The sequence below is a fragment of the Pyrgilauda ruficollis genome, unplaced genomic scaffold, assembly GCF_017590135.1.
Source record: "Pyrgilauda ruficollis isolate IOZ18807 unplaced genomic scaffold, ASM1759013v1 scaffold16, whole genome shotgun sequence".
NCBI classification, from domain to species: domain Eukaryota; kingdom Metazoa; phylum Chordata; class Aves; order Passeriformes; family Passeridae; genus Pyrgilauda; species Pyrgilauda ruficollis.
In genome coordinates this window covers 6,207,835-6,228,266 of record NW_024514764.1, presented here as the reverse complement: position 1 = coordinate 6,228,266, position 20,432 = coordinate 6,207,835, and the positions used below count along the sequence as shown (strand labels likewise).

General features: G+C 41.1%; 1 protein-coding gene across 1 annotated transcript in view; it reads right to left on the bottom strand.

Moving 5' to 3' along the window:
* Positions 1 to 4,338: 4,338 nt before the first annotated feature.
* Positions 4,339 to 20,432, bottom strand: part of PDILT (protein disulfide isomerase like, testis expressed) — a 26,360-nt gene continuing 10,266 nt past the window's right edge. The window contains 10 exon segments of the mRNA XM_041462120.1: positions 4,339 to 4,536; positions 6,253 to 6,342; positions 8,893 to 9,074; positions 10,409 to 10,529; positions 11,794 to 11,991; positions 12,947 to 13,072; positions 14,060 to 14,170; positions 14,753 to 14,890; positions 16,638 to 16,771; positions 19,661 to 19,867. Of these exon segments, the coding sequence (XP_041318054.1) occupies positions 4,468 to 4,536; positions 6,253 to 6,342; positions 8,893 to 9,074; positions 10,409 to 10,529; positions 11,794 to 11,991; positions 12,947 to 13,072; positions 14,060 to 14,170; positions 14,753 to 14,890; positions 16,638 to 16,771; positions 19,661 to 19,867 (1,376 nt within the window). The 3' untranslated portion in view covers positions 4,339 to 4,467.

Below are 20,432 nucleotides of genomic sequence, written 5' to 3'. Positions count from 1 at the left end.
AATTCCCCTCCCAGGAGCTGGTGTGGAGCAGCTGGCAGGCTCTGGGGAAAAGGCAGCAGCCACTGCATGTTTGCTCAGCAGCGAGAGGAGCGGGCAGCAGCGCTGGCACAGCTTCAGCTCTGTCAATGTTTCACAGAAAGCAAATATTTCCAAGGTGATTCTCAGAAACTGCGAGCTGAGGACACGTTGGGCAATGTGTGACCCTGCTGGAGCAGGGCTGCACCAGGAGGAGCAGTTTTTTGGAGCTGCCAGCTCCAAAGCCAATGACACAGCTGCGTTTGGCTTGCCCCCTCAGCTGCGTCATCCCTGATGTGGTGAATGAGCACCGGGAGCAGTGAGGTGCTCCTGGAAGCCCTCTGAGCTGGGCACAAGCTCGGGTGAATGACTGACAGTTGTGTGAGACTCCTGATGCACAGCTCCACCAGCGTGGCCCCAAGCCCAGGGGACAAATGGGTTTAAAGCTCTTCCCACAGCGAAGTTGCAAACGAGCACAGGCTCCTTGCTGCTGTCACAGCTGATTATACCAAGCATGGTTTTCAAATTTCTGAGCTGAGTAACTTCTACTGGCCCAACTCCACACAAAAGCACATTTTTATAAACGTGTGAGTTGCTCCTTTTTGTTAATATATCTGCATTAAATCCCTGTGGCCTTGGAGCAAACTCTCCTCTCTCTGCTGTCAGGAGAAAGGAAACACAAGTGTCAAACTTCCTAATGAGTTTGACAATGCAATTCTCTGAATGAAATGCCTAAAATACTGGCTTTAGACTCCTCTCCCTGATTATCCCATCAGCCTTCAAGCATATAGCACACATCTGTTTCTACCAACAGGAGTTTCTGACCTCCAAGCCAGACCTTTTGATTTATACCAATTATGCCACTGCCACCCATCAAGGAGATTTTTTTTTTAAACAGTTGTTGCATTTGTTTTGTATTTGTATTCATCCCTTTTAATGTATTGTTGTTATGCTAATGCCAGCTCAATGTAATTCCAGGGAAATTAAGCTAGGATTAATCTGTTGTAAAGAGGAAAAGAATTATTGTAGTCCTCATTAAGATTGATTTTTTTTTCTGTTCATCTTAGCATCTATGAATGATTGTCAGTTCTGAACAACATTTTTCTTCTCTAGGATTTAAGAATAGAACTTAATGAGATTAATTTCTTTCTGCAAGGTGCTTAAGGTTTGTATTTTAAGGCAGAATAGGCTATCACTGAATAAAAACCAGAAGTCAGCATTTCTTCAGGATGGTTCAAGTTTATCCCTTTTTTGTATTAAACTTTGTGATGCTTTTTATAATTAAGATTTGTAGCTGAGAATGTTACTTCTGCTGCTCCATATTTATAACCAGTGCAGATTAAAGCAGCTCCATTGCTGGTATGCATTCATATCTCTTTACTTAGTCCTGTCTGTCTTAATTGATAGGGCTTATTTATGTGCATGAGGAGATTATTCATGTGAGTGGGGCATTCAAAATATTGGTATTCATTTATAGAAACAAGTTTGACTAATAAATATGGATTTTTAAAATTTTAATGGTTTTAAGTAATATTTAGAATGTCTAAGCACGGTTATAATGATGTACTCTTTAAAATTAAACAGATTCACTTCATGTTTAGACTAAAATGAAAGAAGTAATGTTTGACTTAGCAAAGCTTGAGGAAGCAATTGCATTTCACACACTTAGGGCTCAGTTCTCCTTGTGACACTTCGAAATTTTTGTTCCAGAAATATATTCTGCAGCTGATTGGGGTCAGAGGGAGAATGAGGCAACGTGCCAGGCCACTTGTTTGGCACCACGAGCTCCTTCTGCCATGGCTGAGCCTTGGAGGAACTCAGTCAGTGAGGCAGGATTTTGACCAAGGAAAAGATGTGATTCAGGTAGGCTTTTAGCACATGTTTTATGAAGCAGAATTGCAACTCTTGTCATGTGTCAGTTCATGGCATGTGAGTCTGCACTCAGCCCCTTGTCTTGACACCACATCTGAGAGTGGCTGGAACAAAAATGAGAACATCATTGGTGAGATGTCACATGTTTTCATTAAAATGTAATCTTGCACCTCATAATAGGATAGATAGCAGTTTCAGGATTGAGCCTTGTATACAGTGGGTAGACGCAGGGAAAATTAATTTTTTTTCATTATCTTGAATGGTAAAACCCATATGCCAGATACAGACCGGTGCTGAACATTGCTTGCTCTGTTTTTCTGGAAGGAAACTAATTAAAAGTTTATAGCTTCTGTGTTTAATAGTTGGTCAAAATATACTGGTGGCACTGCTTGCCATTCAGATTTCATCATGTTGCAATCAGCAAAGGGAAAAGCACACTGACACTTCCCTCTCTTTGGGATTCAGTTCGTCTCATTCTCTGCCTAATCTGATCTCCCAGGCTATCAAATGAAGGCTTCTGTGTGTTAATGAATGCGTAATGTTAAATGAAAGTCAAATGAAACCCAATATCCAGCAGTGATCAGCTTTACTTTGTCCAAGGTCCCACTGGGAGTGTCCTGGAGAACTTGTGTTTAACATCCAGAGGAGAACAGACTTCAGTGTGTGTCAGAGAGGCAGTTTTGGTACACCTCAGTGGTCAAATTGACAAGTCATTGTTTCTGTGGTATTTGTAAATGAAGTCCTCTTAACAAGAGTGCTGAGAAACACTTACTGCCAACTGCAACCCAACTGGAGCTTCCACCCACAGCAAACTTAGCTTGAACTCTTTAAAACCCTCCCATCTTTTCCTCATGCCATTAAGTGACAGTATGATTTGGTTTCTACTGTACTGAAGTTCTATCAAAACTTTACTCTGTATTGAAAACATGAGAATTAAACTTTACTTGTCATCTTCAAAGAAGAATTTTTCTTCAGATAGAAATAACATGGCTGTGGCTCCCATCTCTCACCTGTACAGTGCTGACTTTTAAGCTGTAGTTTTCCTGTGAAGCTTTCAGCTCCTTCTCCCCATGTAGGTGATGTTTCTGGCAGAAAAGCTGAGTGTGTGGAGCCCATCTGGCCCCTGGTCTTCACCAATTTCAGACAGTCTCAGTAAACTGCTCACAGAACCAGGTCAAAGACCTGCAAAACCCAGGTGGACCATATCTAGGAATGGTGGTCTAGCACTGAACATGCTTCCACCAGAATCCTCTTCCATTAAGTGGATTTAATTGCAGTCCCAATGAACATTAATCCCAGCAGAGATTAAACTGCCCATGGGGAATCAACATAAACTGTTTTCTTTTCTGTGTCTCCTTTTTACCTCCTCATCAGTGAGGACCAGTTGACAGCCTCCTGAGGTGTGGTGCATGTGGAGCCCTATTTATTTGCAAGAACTGTGAAGTAAAGAAGTTAATAATTCACCTTAAATCTCGAAGTGTGCTTATTTAGTTACATGCTGTAGCCTGGATAGCAAACAAGCCACCTGTCATGAACTACACTTTTTAGCAAAGCATCATAAAATGTAAGAGGCCCAGTACTTTAGAAGTGTCCCTCTCTTGCTGACTGGTGTGGCAGGGGAGGGTTAGGAGGTCTCCATGCTTCCTCTCAGTGCTGTATTCTTCACAGTGGGAGCCTTCTTCCACTCAAATGGGTGTTCCTTCCTTTTCTAAGTTTTCCCCATTTCCCCCTGCTTACATAAGAAAGTGATTATTAGCATTAACAATTTGGAAACAGAGATTTTGAACACCTGTTTCTGAAATGAAATTCTGACAAGTGTTCTTCCTTCCTTAATTGTGTAAGAAAAGGTTTCAAATTTTCAGAATTATTTCTGCTTTATCTGGTCCTTGCAGGAAGAAATTGCTATTGTCCAGCAGTTTCACTTGTCTCACTTCTTTAACATGTGGTTAAAGGACCTCACATAACTAGAATCTGAGTCATATTTGTGACTTTGTGTGTTAGCTATGGTATTTTTCTAACTGGAATTAAATTTTATCTCTATTTCTTCAATTTTATATTACTAGATAATAAAAAAATAATTAACTGCTCCTTGCTGCCCCTTGGGGCTCAGCCCCTAGCTTCAGTGATTTCTTCTGAAGATCACTCTAGGTATGCTTTTTGCAGTGTTAGACTCTTCTTTTTGGGAGCAGTTAATCTCCTTTGAAAACAAGAGGGCTGTTTTGGAGAGCAATCAGTTGCAATCTTGTTGTAGATCTTGCTCAGATAGAGTCATTTTATATCTTGGTCTGTTTGCCATGGCATACGCACCTTTCTAAAGAAGAGCAGTTTTACTAATAATAAAGCCACTGTTTAAGCAAAATTAACAGTATTTTAAGAACCCATGAGAACTGATCCCTGTAAAACTAGGAGTTAAATTGGATTCAGAAGAGAAGTCACACATAACAAGCCATGGATACTAAACTCTTTACTTTTATTTTTTTATTCAGCTCTGTGTTCACTTGAGATGAGTCATTCTTCCAGTGAGCTCCTTCCAGGAAGGATTCCCCACAATCCTCAGAATGTTTCTCTTTCTCAGTACTATTAAAGTTCTTTCTTTGTTATTACAGTTTCCTTTTGGCTGAAATCCTCTTTGATTCCTCCCGAAGAATCCTTTTAAAGAAGGAAATGCAAAGGAAAATTGCTTATCACAAATGTTCATAAAGACTCTAGTAATTCTTAAAAAAAATCCCAAACATTTTAACATTAGTTGAAATGCAGATTTTCATCTTTCCAACCAAGGAACTTGAGGTCTTGTTAATGAAGTCAGAAATAGTGCAGCTGTTGCTAAAATGCATTTTGTTTTCAAACCTTTTCACTGGTTTATGGCAAAGCTTAGATGAAGCTTTGTGTGAAGATTTAATATGAACTTAGAATACCATGTGTGCTGATGGGCACAAGACTGTCTTTCTCTGGCAATCTCAAAAGAAACTACCCTATTTATCTTGTTTGTGTGTTTGTGAATGCCCTGAGGTGAGGATGAAGGATTACTTCAAGAGGGAAGTTCATATCAAACACTGTGCTGCAAATCGTGTAATATTGCAATCTTCTGGGAAAATGTGGTGGGTGTCAGGTAAGGGTAGAAAAAGTGAACAGATGAGAAAATGACAATTACTTATCCCTTTTGCTACACAGAGCGTGGTTTTGAGTGGTATTTTCTAAGCTGACTTTTTTACTTTTTCTCTTACATGAAATAAAGCATGAAGAAGAGACAGCAAAATATACAGAGCTCAAATATTGCATGTAAAAGACTGTGTAGAACTCAACAGATCTGCTTGAAGCACAGCACTAAGGAACATGTAAGAGGCAGACATCAGGTGTAGGCTTTGGGTATGGGAAAGCAGAATTGTGCAGTGATTGGGCAAAGGTGTGTCTGGTCCTGCTCTGCAGCCTTCTGTGTCCCAGTACTGGTTTAGTCACCTCACTCCAGCAGTAACTACATATTGAACACTGAATACAGGAGAAAATCAGAGCCTCTGGTGGAAACAAGTCTGCAAACTCAAAACTGTATCTCCACCCACAGCCAGTTTTCCTACCAGCTGAAAAGGGTGTTAATCACAAATGCTACCCTGTAGTCCCACTTCATTCTGGGCAGAAAGGGCCCAGGACTCTTATACTGGGTGGAGAGTGTCCCCATGTACATGTCAGGCTTTTTTCTGTCCCTTGTAGTTCTTTGTGTGGAGCTCAGTCACACTGTTCACTTTCCGTGTGTCTTGTTGCAGTGAAGTGTCTGTGATTCAATACCAGGCAGGTGTGGGACAGCAAACACTTCTCTGGTCTCATTTACAGTGCAGAAGAAAGGGTCAAGGAACTGGACAGCAATCACAACCAGATTGCTCAGAGAAGGGACATCATGTGCTCTCAGTTGTGTCCTTGTTTTATGAGGAAGAGAAGCTGCACTGAATGCAGCAGAATGAGGTGGGCAATGGAGATTTGAACAGCTCTAACTCTGACACTTAGCTGGGGCTTTGTTTTTTCCAGCTAAAATTGTGAGCAAGCGTTGCTGCACACCTGTCAGGGCGCAAGTTCCTTTGTGCCACGCAGTGCTTACTGCCAGTGTTGATGTGTGACTCAGGGACAGCACGAGCAGTGGGAGATGAGGGCTTTGTGTGACAAGAACAAGGATGTGAGTGGGCGTGTGCCTGCCAGGCTGTGGTACACGGTGCAGCTGCTGTGGGGATGGAACCAGCTCTGAGCTGTAAGAACCACCCCGGCAGTGGCACGAGCAGGGCCCGGGAGCGGCTGTGCTGCAGCCAGCTCAGGGATGTCTCCACAGGCTGGGGACCTGCCTGGGTTACACAGCAGCTCAGCTCTGGATCAAATGCCTACCTTCTCTCCTGCTTCTGCTTTCGTCTTTCTTTGTTCTTCTAAGAATTCAGAAAATGCCTCCAATGTATATTCCCCGGTATAGGCCACTTCCTGAAAAAGAATTAAAGTATGTAACTCTGTTACACAAAATTTTGGAAATAATGGTGAAATTGGGTGGAAGATTTTGGTTCTTTAGACTGACCAAACTCTAGACTTTTATGCTCAGTTTAGAAAACAAGGGGAGAGGCACAGCAGGTTCCAACTTTATATGAAAATTGAGTTTCAACAAGAAATAGATGTATATTCCTTAGAAGAAAAGGATTTGTACAAAAAACAACCATTATTTTATGGTACTAGTTTGGGATCCTGCCAGCTACTGACATCAGTGGGTTTTTTGTGCTTAACAATAAACTGCTTAACAATATTCTGAAGAGCAGAGTCTTTTAAGTGTCCAGCCACGCTATTCAAAACTTTTCAAAGATTTTGATGGAAATTCAAACTCTGGAATAGTTTTGAAATTCACTGTTGCACAGCTTGAAAGAAGAGGATGAAGATGAGCAGTGACATTAATTTTCTTATACTTCACCTTAAATTGTGGATTTCCTGAGGATTTTCTTCTGAGGAAGTTTAATGAAAGAAGTAGTTTCAGTTTGGAGCTTTAAATTTTTCTGAGTGGGGTCTAGGCACCATGCAATTCCCATTGTATTTTAAAGATTCCTCCCCAAAAAACCTTTGCTCTGTGGAAGTATAAAAAGGTTTTGCACAGATTTTTTAGAAAAAAATTGTAAAAGTTCATGTGTGTGACATTGGGAATTGTCTGCTGTTATCTCAGTGTATTTAGAAATAGTGGAGGCCTATTCTCAGCTGGATCAAGCTCACTCCCACTGAGACAAATAATGTTGTGTTACTTTACACTGGCTACTCTTACACGTGATTTGAGTTTGAAGGACTGTAACCAAAACAGACTGGTGAGTTCACTAAAACTGTACACTTTTTGTATACTGAAAGTTTGGTACTTCCATTCCATTTTAATAAAAAAGTGTGGCAGCTTTGAAACTACTTTTTAATGGTTTTTATGTTTGTAAGTTTAAGTTTCTCGAAAAAGATTATTTTATTTCTCCAGATGAAATTAACATTCTCAGCTGAGTCTTGATTTTTATCAGCTCTGATGATGGCTGGAAAACCAGTTTCTCAGAGCCTGAAGATCTGTAAAGCCAGAGAAGCAGCTGATTCCTGCAGTGGTTACTGGGAATATGTGTCAACACTTTTCATTACAGTAATCTGTGCATGTAAAAGTTATTTTTCTCACTTAACCCATAGAAACAGACATCTGCAGGAACCTGCACTGCTAGCCAAATACAAGATGAAATCTCTGCACTTGAGGGAAGTAGTGCAAAAATGGTGCACAAGGAAGAACTGGAGATTTCAAATACCTTTTAATTCCACAGTATTTTTAATTATGAAAAAATCCCTTAATGGAAGTTTTTACTTGTTTGGGGCTTTTTTTGTGTGTGTATTTGGTTTTTCTGCAAACTGACATTTATTTTGAGCATTTAAAGGGTTTCTGCTTTTCTGCTGGAAGAACAAACATTGTGTGAGTGTGCAGGACTGCACTTCAATTCATCAGAAGTTTTGCATGCACATCTGAGAGGAATATCTTTCAGAGATTAAATGAGGACATGGGTAAATGTCTTAGAATTTAATTTAAGTTTACTACTAAGAAGAAAAATGAAAAGCTTAGTAATGCCTTAATTATAGTGGTATCTTATTTTATTTTTTTTACTTCAGTGATATTTTCTTTTTAATTAGATAATCTACATAGATGGAGAATATAGCTATTTAATATTTTTTGCCTCCACTTTCAGCAGCATTTTCTAATTATTGTGTAACATAGCTGATTGATTAGGTAGCATACTGCAAAAATCATTGATCTTGACAACAAATATTTATTACAAGTGGAGGCTGGGATACCAGAATGAAGTAAAATTACTGGCTTAAATGTATAGTAGAGAGATTTTTATTTGGGTTTTGTGAAAATGTAAAGGAAAATAACAAAAGCAGTACCAACATTTTAGAGACATTTATCATACATGCTATGGAAACAACTAGCACAAGTAGTTCTTTGACAGAACATCTCTTGTCATGGTTTGAAGTAAAAAGGCACTGCAGTCATTGGTAGGTATCTGTAAATTCACTCCAAGTTCAGACTGTTGCTAGAACCCAGCAGGCTGCTTGGAGATGATTAAACAGCAGGATGTGGGGCCCTGAGGACTTGTAGTCCAAGTGAGTAAATGAAACCTGAGCTCTTGCCACAGCCTCATGTATAGGATGAGACAATGGAAGGGTTTCCCTCATGTATAGGATGAGACAATGGAAGGGTTTCCCTCATGTATGGGATGAGACAATGGAAGGGTTTCCCTCATGTATAGGATGAGACAATGGAAAGGTTTCCCTCATGTATAGGATCAGACAATGGAAGGGTTTCCCCTCTAATTCAGGTTCTTGGCAGCAATGTCTACTCAGAAGCCAGTGCTGAGCAGAAAAGGACCAAACTTTCCTAGTGAAAGGACTCCTTTCTCCCTGTGATGCCTGTGCAAGCACAGCCCCTGCCTTGCTGAGCAGCTGTGCCTCCACAATCTCCCCCAAGAGCTTCCTCCTCACCTGGTGATGTGAGCCGGCAGGAAAGAGCGTGAAGAATGGATAGCGGTCCAGCCCCACGGCCAGGATGTCGTTTGCTGTGACATCAATCTTCGCAATCATTACGTCTTTCTGACTTTCATACTGCTCTCCCAGCTTATCCCAGATCGGCAGGAGTTTTCTGCACTCATGGGACCAAGGGGCATCTGCAAATTTACGAATAAAATTATAAGGACACAGAAGTTGTGTGGTGGTGCAATCACCTGGACCTATCTAGCCCTTCAGGTTAACAGGGTTTGTGGTAAATATCTGCTTGAAACCATGTGCCCTTCATGAATTTCACATTTCCATGGAGTGATAACTAGTCATTCACTAACACATTTCTGATAGCAGTGCTGCTTTAGCTCTCTCTAGCCGCTTATGACTGTAACAAACACAGAACTTGGACTACTTTGCTGGAGGGCTGTGCCAGATAACCAGTGCAACCCATGTTAAGTCTTGCATCATTCCCGTGTTGAAATACTTGTCAGAACTACAAAATACTTCCTGCACACTAAAATTAACTGTGTTCATAAACTATGCTGTGTTGACTCTAGAAAGAGGAGTTTGAGTCATGGTGCTGTTCTGACTCAGCACTGCACTGATGCAGGTCACCAGAAAGGCAAACTGCTGAGAGCCCAGTGTACTTTTAAGAAGCTCACAACACAGTTCCAGTCCCTCAGTCAGGAGAATAATGCTCACACTTGGTTCACACAGAATTAAAATTTCAGGAGCACTTGACTGCATACAGTACATTCCCTGCCTTTCATTTTCAGAGAACTTGGTTCAATTCTTGCTTAGCTCATTCAGTTTGTTCATGATACTGAAATGTACAAATTGTGTGAGTGACACAGCTGCAGCCAGCAAGAAGGGTGGCAGGAATGTACTACCTTTAGGAATTTCTGGAATTCAGGGCAGTACAGCTACTTGTTTATACTTCTGTTAATGCTGCATGTTTGCTTTACTGAAGTAACTGAGGCACGAACTAATCCCTGCTGGCTGGTACAAGGATAGGGCAGAGGTTTCTTGCTGGAAAGTCATGCAAGGAAGCCACATCTCTTGCAGACAGAGAAGGAAAAAAAGAGTTACAATTTCCTAAACCACAATTCCTATCTGGGATTTAATCCTAGAGCATAATAACCAGACAATCTCACTTAACTGTCACTCTTCCCTGGTCATGCTGTGCAACATGCTTCCATCGTACACCACGTTCCAGTCCTGTTGTCTTTCAACACAGAGATTTCATATGGCCTTGACCAATATTTACTGAAAAGATCCAGTGCTACTCAGTGCAACACTAAGTCAGCAAAGGTATCACAGCATTTCCACAGATATGACACAAATTTTTCTTCAATTCATTCCAGAAACACTAAAAATTCATTGAGCTCAGATTCTGTAAAGTGCGAAGATTAGTTTGGTATATAAGCATGAGCTTTCATGTTTTCCTTCCAATTGATCATGTTATAGGAGCTTAAAATCTGAATTCAATGACAACACTTACAAAACATAACAAATACAGTCATGGTCTTATTGAAGATGATACTGTTGAAATTCTTCCCAACCAGCACTTTGACAGGCATCTTGTCCCAGTCTTGTGGAATTTCTTCACTAGAGAGATGTTGCTGAGCAGAAAAAGAAACATTGCTGTGAAAGTGCAGGGAACATTGAGAAACTGTACTCTAGCTCAAGTTAATGTGAGTCTGATGGGACATTACCTAATGTGCTCTGTTACTGTCTGATAACTCTTTTATATCATTACTTCCTGGTCAGCCATGGTTCCACCTTCTCTCCCTTCAGCAGGAGCTGGGATCTCACACCCCAGGGTAGTTGGTACTCAGAACTACTTGTCCCTCTCTTGAATACAGACTCTGTAGCAGACTGTCTGAAAATGATCCTTTGGAACACAGTTGTATTCCTCATCCTGAATTCTTGTTGCCCAGTGTTCAGAAGCTGGACTACTGTACAGTTTATGTGTTGTGGGCTTTCAAAAGTGGTGTAAAACACACCAGAAAGTCTGCATTGCTGCTAAAATCTCTGACTGCACCACCAATCATGGTCCCCAAATTACTTCTACAATTTACAGAGCAGTAGCTGGGAATTTCTCTTCTTTAACACCATGGCACAGTAACAAAAAGGCACATGTGCCCCATGGAAGCAGATCTTGGTGAGAAAGAGGCCACATCCCCTCTGCTTCCATCCTTCAGCTCCCTTCCAACACTAAATACAGGATTTACCTACTCACATTTCTTAAATTCTGCCTGCTCTCAGTCTGACTGCTTTATCTTTTCTGCCTGTAAATCACCCTGAGGAGCACTGAATAAGCACAACGTTTTAATGTATTTTTCACATGAGTGTGATGATGCCTCATTATGGCAACAAATGCTGTATTTACCATTGGGAATGATCCCCTTGGGAAAATTCACTTTGCTAAACTTGCTTTAAACAAATAGCAAATGTTAATCCCCTCTGAAACTGTCACTTTTTGATTTACTGGATTTTCCTGTAACCTTACAATCTCTTGCAATGATTGTTTGCATCTCTCCCCAGCAGAGGAAAGGAAATATCTCCATTATAGTATTGGAAAGATAGAGGCATAGGGAGTTTTTAAACCACTAAAATAAAACAGCTGGCATCAGTTAAAATATTGGGCATAAATGATCAATCCAGGATTTAAATTGGAGGACTTGTAGTCCACGTCAGTTGTTAAATACAGAGGAATTCTCTGTCAACAGCTGTAGATGGTAGATGAATGCATTGGGGTGACAGTAGATTAATAAACCAGTGATCACAACAGGACACTGTTCTAATTTAAAAAGGGGGTGCTCTGCCAGGTTGCTATGTTTTAGCTGGTGTAGTAGAGAGCTGTCTTGTTAGTAAAGGACATACCTTTGCTTTTCCATTTAGGTAGCTCTGGCAAAATTCTTTCAGGTTCTCCACGGTCACCTCATCTGCAGGCATCTTGTACCTGGCATCACTGCTCAGATTTAGGATTCTCACAGCAGGAACATCAATGTCCCTGATGCGAAAATACTCAAAAATCCGTCCATTCCTTGCTTCATTAGTATCCACCAAAACAAACAGTATCTGATGATAAAGACAGAATCATGCATCCAGTTGAACCATCAAGCTTTGGTTTAGCCATTTTGGAGAAATGGACTGTGGAGCTGGGCACTGGGGTCGGATCTAACATGAAATTCAAGGAATTGTGCAGAATCATTTTTGGTCTCAGATCAAAACCCAGAAGCTCTGTGGACTTTATTACACCTTGATCCTAGTTAATAACAAATGCTAAAGCAGCCAAAAGTACTGAAGCTTTTCCCTCTGTCCCTTCACAGTGGGATTGCTATCACATCTTTCAGTAACACTTCTAAATTACCCTCCAAAGTGCTTATTACTCTTCTTCATAAATCTTAACAGGACAGAAGAGCTGGAACACCTGTAATCCATATGGATTTACCAATATGTGATATTTTACTACAAGATGACTTAACTATTCTTCAGTGTCTCATGTTCCTGGAGCAGGAGTAGCACCACAGAAAACCAAAATACTTGTGTGTATGACTGCCTATGTCTCTATACATGCAGACATGTGGCTGCAGGCAAGGCTATGCACATACCATGCAATATTGCTCAGGTTTTGTAGCTGCCTCCAACCTTCTCTTCAGGCAATATTCTGAGATCCTTGTGATATTTCCTAGTAGAGCTGGAAATTGCCAGAATTTTGCTAAAACGACCTTTGGTTGGAAGTTGCTCCCAGAAAATTACATTTGTAAGATCTGAAACAGGTTAATTTGGAGCAGCTGGAATTAGTGCTTCTCTTTGTGGTCTTTGTGTTTTAAAGAATCACTTCCAAGTGAAGTTTATCTTTCAGCTTGTCCTTAAGAAATTAAAATAATAGTTACTGAAACTGTTTTTAAATGGTTTGGTAGAGTTAGAACATGGACTGACAGCAGTGTATTTTTACCAGTAATATTGGTGAGTGGTTTTCCACTGACCTTTTGGCATTCCTATTTGCAAATCTGGATTCAGTGTTACAAACCTTTCCTCTGAATTCTGCAGCAGCAGACTGGTAGTTTTCGTAAATATCACTGAATGTCTCCGAGTTCATTGGGGTGAACAGCAGGATGTGATTTTCAACAGGGACATCAAAAATCTTCACAGATGTCTGGGAAATAAAAGACTCAACATCTGCTCCACTCTTTGTAGGCAGAACAGTGAATCAGAGGCTCAGCATATCAGTATCCCTAGGCTCTGCTATTGCAAATTTTACTCTTTAAGACTCAGTTCCCAGTCATTTCCATAACCATTGGATTTTGTTTCATTGTTTTAAAGCAGATAAAGTAAGAAGAATCAGCAGCTGCTGAGGTTTTGAGTTTGGTTGTTCTGTTCCAGGAAAAACCTCATAGTTATTAATAGATTTTTAGAGTCAGAAGGGACTGTGATCTTCTAGTCTGACCTCCTGTACAACACACAGAGAAAATTAATGCTGAAAGTAAAAGGTGGTGTTGCCCAGGGAGGCCCAGCTGCAGCAGCTGTGGGCTGGGCACTTCCTTCCCTTCTAGGTGGCATCAGCAGCTTGTATCTCCTTCCCTGCACAGGACTACCTTTTTTCTCATGCCACCCTATAATCAGAGGCAATGGGGTGTCCCCAGGCAAGCAGGTATTTCCATGTCTTTCCTTTCCTACCTGCACTAGCAACAATTTCTGCTGGTTTCTTTCCTGCTTGCCTTGGCCCAGAGCTCCCTGTGGCTGTGCTGGGGTGGAATGTTTGGAGCCAGGATTAGGGAGTGACCTTCCAACCTCCCGCCCCAGCGAGCTGCTGCAGAAGCAGCCTAGACTTTGTTGTTGGCTCCACAGGAGAGAGGTGTTTGCATGCTCAGATCTCACTGTTCCACCAGCCACTCCTCATCGTGACCTTCCAACACATCTGGGAAAAAACATCTTGCCAGAGGGAAGCATCATTAGGCCTGGGTTAGACCAAGAGCTGCATGCTGGGTTCTGCTGGCATTTCTAGACGTGTTAAAAGTGGCCTTGTCAAACAAGCAAAGAAAATTCTCACTCCCTAAGGTGTAGAGTAGCTCCCTATGTCTCTTTGTGCATGGATTTCTGTCTTTCTCCCGTAGTTTTTGCTAATACAGTGAAATGCACATACCTCAATATTGTATTCAGTGACCAAATCCAAGGTAAAGGTTTTGATTAGCCTCATCAAGCCCAGTTTGCTTTGTCTGCCATCTTCAAGCACTTCATTATGCACAGGTTTTCCCTGGACAAATAGTGAACTTGTGAGGTTGGTGGCCTTATCAACTATAGGAACAAAATGACAGGCTTTAAAAGCAAGAGTTTTATGATCCTCAGCAACTGAAATTCCATAGCTTGTAAAATGAATGTCACAGCTAGATTGCAGAACAAGATTACAGCTAAAATTCAAGGTACAGCTGACAGTTCTAATTTGTTCAGTAATGTTGACATACTGAAAGATCTTTCCTACATCTATACACACTATCTGTGAGATATGCTCGCTCAGGAAATCATTGGTCTGAATACTTCCTAGTCTAAATATTGCTGCTACTCTCTGCAGTTTTGGTTTTGTTGTTGGCCACTTGTTCTGTTGTGGACTGGAAGAAATTTCCTGGTCAAAAGCAACACGCAGGAAAAGAGGTGAATGTCTGCAAATCTCACTGAACTTTGGCAGCAAATGTTGATTAGAATGCAGATTGGAAAGTAAAGCTATTATATCCAGATCCTTCAGCATAAAATTTGTATATAACCTGAAAAATTCCCAAACTGCCTTTCCAGAGCCCACAGCTGTCACAACACCTTACCTGCTAGACTATTGTACTCCTACCTTCTTAAACACAACGAGAGAGTTCCTTTGGACACCGTAGTTAGCGCAGACATCCTCACTGGCTGTCATCCCAAAAGGCATCTCTGGCACATCTCTGGCTGTCTCACAGAAAGCTTCCACACTGCCGCTGTGAAGTTCCTAGTCCCAGAAAGAGTATTTATTAAGAATTTGCCCTGCATCCTGCTAAGATGTGTAGGAATTAGAGCTCCAGGTGAAGCAGGCCCCTAAATGCTTGTGAAGTAAAGAGCCAAGTATAATTGTAAAGTGGACAATGCTTTCCAGGATTACCTCTAAGGGGGGATCCCAGGAGTGCTGTGACACAGCTTGTGTTGGCTGGCCTGGGTCAGCAGGGATGGTGGGGGGTTCCCTCTGTCCACCCTGCACGGATCTCATCCCCCCTGCTCCCCCCTGGCACTGCCACCCTCTGCAAAGCCTTCTGCAGGCTGGGAGGGATGGAGCAGCAGCTGCTCCCCCTGCACAGCCCGCAGGAGGTGAGGGATGACAGGAGGGCTCTCTGCTCACAGGAGGAGCTCACTGGCACATCTGGGGCTTTTGACTGAGTGCTCTTCAAGGCAGGGACCTTGACTCCTGCATCATCAAATAGTCACTGTGCTGTCCACCCTCAAACTAATAGTAAATAAACAGGATGAAAGGCAACAGCACTTCCAGATTTGATTTAATCAGACAATTATTTCATGCTAGATGAATAGTAATTTATATGCTGAGACCTTCCAACACATCCTGGCACTCATATTTGTGAGCAATCTGTGAGTAATTGAAGCCCAAATACAGCTCTTTATTTGCTTGGACACTGTTTTGTTGGCTTCCACCCACTGAATTTCTGACATGCCCTAGCTCATGCTCATCTATTGTCATTTCAGCCCTGAGCGAAACCAGTGTCCAGTCAAACACATCTGCAGGCAATATCTGCTATCAGTGTGGTTCAGGGAACTCTCTGGCATCACTGTGATAGAAAGAGCTTCTCAATTTCCCCCAGCACTGGAAAACTGCCTTCTTTCCTAAATGGCTGCAAGCAGATTGCTGCAAAGCAAAATTCTGGGCACTGAGCATTTTCACAGTTTGTCCTGTTATGTTCTGTGTGCTCACCAGCTTCGTTACTATGGGGCATTTTGGTAATGACTCCTGTTTTCCATATCCACAGAATTTGAACTATCTGCTGTAGCCAGCACATTTGGGATATTATCAGTTCAGGTATGAGTCCAGACATTGTGCTTTTAACTGGGCAGAGAGATATCAGAATAAAAGTCTCTTTAGTTAGAGAAAATCCTTGATTGAATTTCCAGATAAAGATTTCAAGGACACATTGAAAAAGCAGGAAAAAGCTGTTCCTATTTTACTCACTCTGACAGCATTCCTATTGACTGTTGATCACTAGCATTCAGCCCAAATCCTAAGAACATTATTCTGCTCTGGAAACTGGTAGAATTTGCTTGAGAAAGGACTACATGTGTTCGGTCATATCGAGTGGTAATATTTTATTACTTCCTATCCAGGCAGATTTGGCCTTCTTCACATCAGGAAAATCTGGGAGTTTGGCAGAGGCCTTTCTCTGAGGATGCAGGAAACACTGCTGGAGCACCCTGCTCTCAGAAGCAGATCTCAGGGTCTCTGTGCCCAGGTACTGGTTAAGGAAATGTGCTGTGGTGTAAGATTTCCTTATTTCTGTCTCGGCTGCTTGTCTAAAAGTGTGAACAAATAGATAGAGACTGTTAAATTTTTTTTTCTCAAATGTAGAGAAAACTGAGGGCCTGCATTTTTCTCATGAGTTCTTGGTCTTTTGGATGGGTGGGCTCTGGTGGTGATAGCAAGAAGTATATCCCAAAGCTGCAACAGAACCAGCCCTTTGAGTTTTCCAGATAATTACCCTAAAGAAGCCAATCACTGCTAAATCATCAGCTTTTATGATGGCTTCAGCCTGATCAGTAGAGTTGATTAAAACAGTGCTAGGTCCAGTTCTTCTTTTTACCCATGTAATAAAGGCTGAGGCTTTTCTGACTCCTGTGGAAGGAAAAGAGAGTTAAGATGAAAATCAAAATGAATGACAGAAATTTCTGTGCAATCAGGACAGAGGCAGTGGAGGTGCAGAGGGATGCTGAATACAAATGGACTTGGGCTCCTTAGGACTGAGGTCAAAGCTGATTGAGAGGGGGCCTGAGGTATCCAAGTTCAACCTCAGGTTCTAGTCACCATTTAAACCATTTAAACTATTGTGACTTTAGAAGACCAACAGTGGATTAGTACAGCTTTTTCTGAGACCTCTGCAAATGGTTTTATGTCCAGTTAAATGATTAATCACACATGGAGAATAGAGATGAGGAAATTCAGACAGATAGGAAACCTGTCCTGCAACATTTCATGTGTCCCAAAATCACAGTAAGCTATAAAGTGCTATCGACCTAAGGTTTAATCCAGAATGACTTCAAACCAATTGCAGATTTTATTGAACTGTTTGTTCAATTACTTTAGGTGCCAAAATTGTTCCTTTGATGCTGCAGGAGGGATCTGATAGGCACAGAGACGTGTTAAAATTCCTCTGTGGGGCCATAGCATCACTTCAGTTTAGACATAAGAAACAAAGCTGAAGTGTCAAAGTTGTCATTTAGTTCTGGATTGTTCCATCTTTTGGCTTCCAAATTACTACTACTACTTTTACTGAGATTATAGTCAGTCTGTTTATTTGGTAAATTGTCCTAAGCTTTCAGAAGTTTTAGAGTATTGAGTCTCTTTAAAAATTACAATTTTACATGATCATGTTTTCAGAGGAATTTGAGGCAACAAACTGAGACTCAGTCCATTAAAATCTTAGCCCCTTCATCTCTGTATGACAGACAGGCTTGTTGGACCAGAGTAAGGGTTAATTAAAATCATATATGAAAAAGAAAAAGTTAAGTGTTAGAGTCAAGATGTATGGTACAAGTGGATTATCAGAGCTGCAAGTCCTGGTACTGAGCATTTTAGCAGTCTGACAAGATCAAAATTGAGTCAGACTGTTTTACTGCCACAATTTTGCAGCAGACAGCACTGCAACTAGTTTAAAATACTTTCTTTTTTTTTAAGTGAAGCAGGCAGTCATCTGCTCTGGAGTGTATAGGCTGCAGAACAAAGTGCAGAGCAGTATCTAGTGGCCACATAGTGCTTGACTTCTGCTGTCTAAAGGCAGAATTGAGGTCTTGTCACTTTTGTCAGTGCTATAGCCCCTAAGCATATTTTCTGTGTGGTTAATGTTTCTATTGAGTTCCTTTGATCAGCCTCTGTACTGGCCAATTTCTGACCTTGCAGTCGTAACTGATGATTTCACGAAACCTAGAATTTGGCTTTCATGTTATGTCCATTGCCAGGGACCCCATTCAAAAATTCCATCTTCCATAAAGAGTTTAATTAATTTATTGATTTAAGCAAGGTCTGCAGGGTTTTTTGTGCTATGAAGTATGCACCAAGTCCTGTATGAGAAGTCACTGGGTGGCCATTGCACATTTCCAATTGCCAATGCTCAGTGGCTGAAAAGCCAAACTTGGTACGTGAGGTTTTACTCAGTGTTGCACATAAGCATTTACCAGTGAACAAAATGTAATTTAAGTCATTGGTGGTGGTACATATCCTCCAAACAATTGGTGCTGTCTGCCTTGTAAAAAGCACAGAGCAGCAGCCAGTTTCCTAATTCTTGCATCTTGCTAGAAAGTGTGCCTGAAATAGCAGCTCTCTGCTGCAGGGCAACTATGCGTGTGTTACAATTCTCTGTACTCCCTGTTTCACACCAGAAAATCTGTCAGGTTTACCAGTTTCAGAGCGGTTTTCTTGTCAATGCTGTAGATTTAATCAGAGACTGAAGGTGGGGGCTTTTGCTTTCAGGCATCAGCAGCTCTAATAGGAGTTCAGTATGGCACATCACGCTTTCGGTGGCATTTGTGCAGAGGCTGCTGTTTGCACAAGTCTAGGTGGTGGGAACTTGGTAAGAAATTCAATAGCAAGGAGGAGCAAGTTGCTAAAAATACTGAAGATCAGGTTTCAGCAGGAGCCACTGGGGGCTCAGCAGTTAAAGATATCTTAGCACTAGGTTGTGTACAAGTTCAGGAGGCAAACTTTGGGTTCCTTTTTTTGTTCGTTGTATTAAACTTGTGACTCACCTGTATGTGCTCAGAGTACACCAACAGATGCTTGGCTAAGTCAAGCAATTTTTATCACCTCTGTAAAAGTTCATCATTTTATGAAAAACATAACCTTTCTTGTATGTATTGTAAGTGAACAAAAATGTTTAATAAGATCTGGATTTCTGGGATTGCTCAAGTCTGTGGTTGCCTTTGCTTAATAACTTTCTGTAAAATAGTTCAAATTATTCCATGTTTTATTCTAAGCCACATATGAGCTCCCTCTGATGGCTAAATGGCAAAATTATTTTCTTTAGCTTAGGAAGTGGATCTGTATATTAAGGACCCTGTGAATTCCCAATTCTTTGTTAGATGTGGTGTTGCTCCAGCCTGTTTCTGTAGGCACACTGCCCATGGGAATTGCAGTGGACCAGAAGAGTAATGAAGCAGTTTGGGGATCCAGTTCTTGTTTGGCATAACTCATTAATGTTTATTGTAATAATTGGGAGTAAGTTGTCTTGTTTGGGCAATTCTGTACTCAGTGGAATAACACCAGTAATTAATTTGACTGTGTGAACTTAATAGAGAGAAGATACTCAGTTATGCCCTTGGAAGATGAATTCAGATTCAGGTTCCTGTACTGGTACAGAGGCAATTGCATATTTAACACCATGGGCAAAACCAGCTTCCCACCTCGTGTATTTTTTATCTGAACATCTGTATTTTTCTTCTCAGCAGGGTAATGGATGGGTACATCCTGTCATTACAGATCATTATCTTATCAGTGCATGAGACAGTTTACCTTTGCAGTCTATGGGAGCTTCCCTGCTGCCATTCACAAAAAATTTCACAGTAGGAAAGGCTTGAATATTAAATTCTTTTCTCAAGTCATGTTGGTGTGTCACATCAATTTTGCCAAACTGGATTCTTGGAGCTTCTTTTTTAAGCTGTCGTGCAGCCTCAGCAAATTCTTCAGATAAATTCTGAGAAGACTGAGATAAAGTAACATCTGGAAAAGGCCAATCAAAAGCAAATGGGTTACATAAGCCACAGTGTGAAGCTTTCTATGGAGGTTGTTGTGTCAAGTGGTAGCTGGAGGGTTTGAATGAGGTCTTCTATGACTCAGAAGTAAATGAGGGATTATATTTACTTCTTTATTTTGGTGCTGATTTTTCACCACTCCACATGTCTTTGAACCAGTCACGATGAACAACCAGCAACATTTCAATATTCTTTGGTTGGGAAAATATGTGGAGCAATTAAAAAGTAATTTGACTGACTATGCTGAATATGAGTTTAAGAGAGGTGAAGGGTGGAGTTAAATATGGCTCACATTAGGACTCTATGATCCCATTTTTGTAAGCACTTCACTGAGGCAAACTTTTGTAATGCAGAAAGTACTTTACCAGATGAGATATGGAGGAGAGAAAGAGAGGAGCAGAGTGTGGTGTTTGAAAAGTGTTTGAAATATTTTTCAAAAATACATGTTTGAAAGGACATGTATTCCTCATGCTGTCCTGTGTGCCAGCCCTTCTCCAGCTCAAATGGCAGCTGTGTGTTTGCTGGAAGGAGAG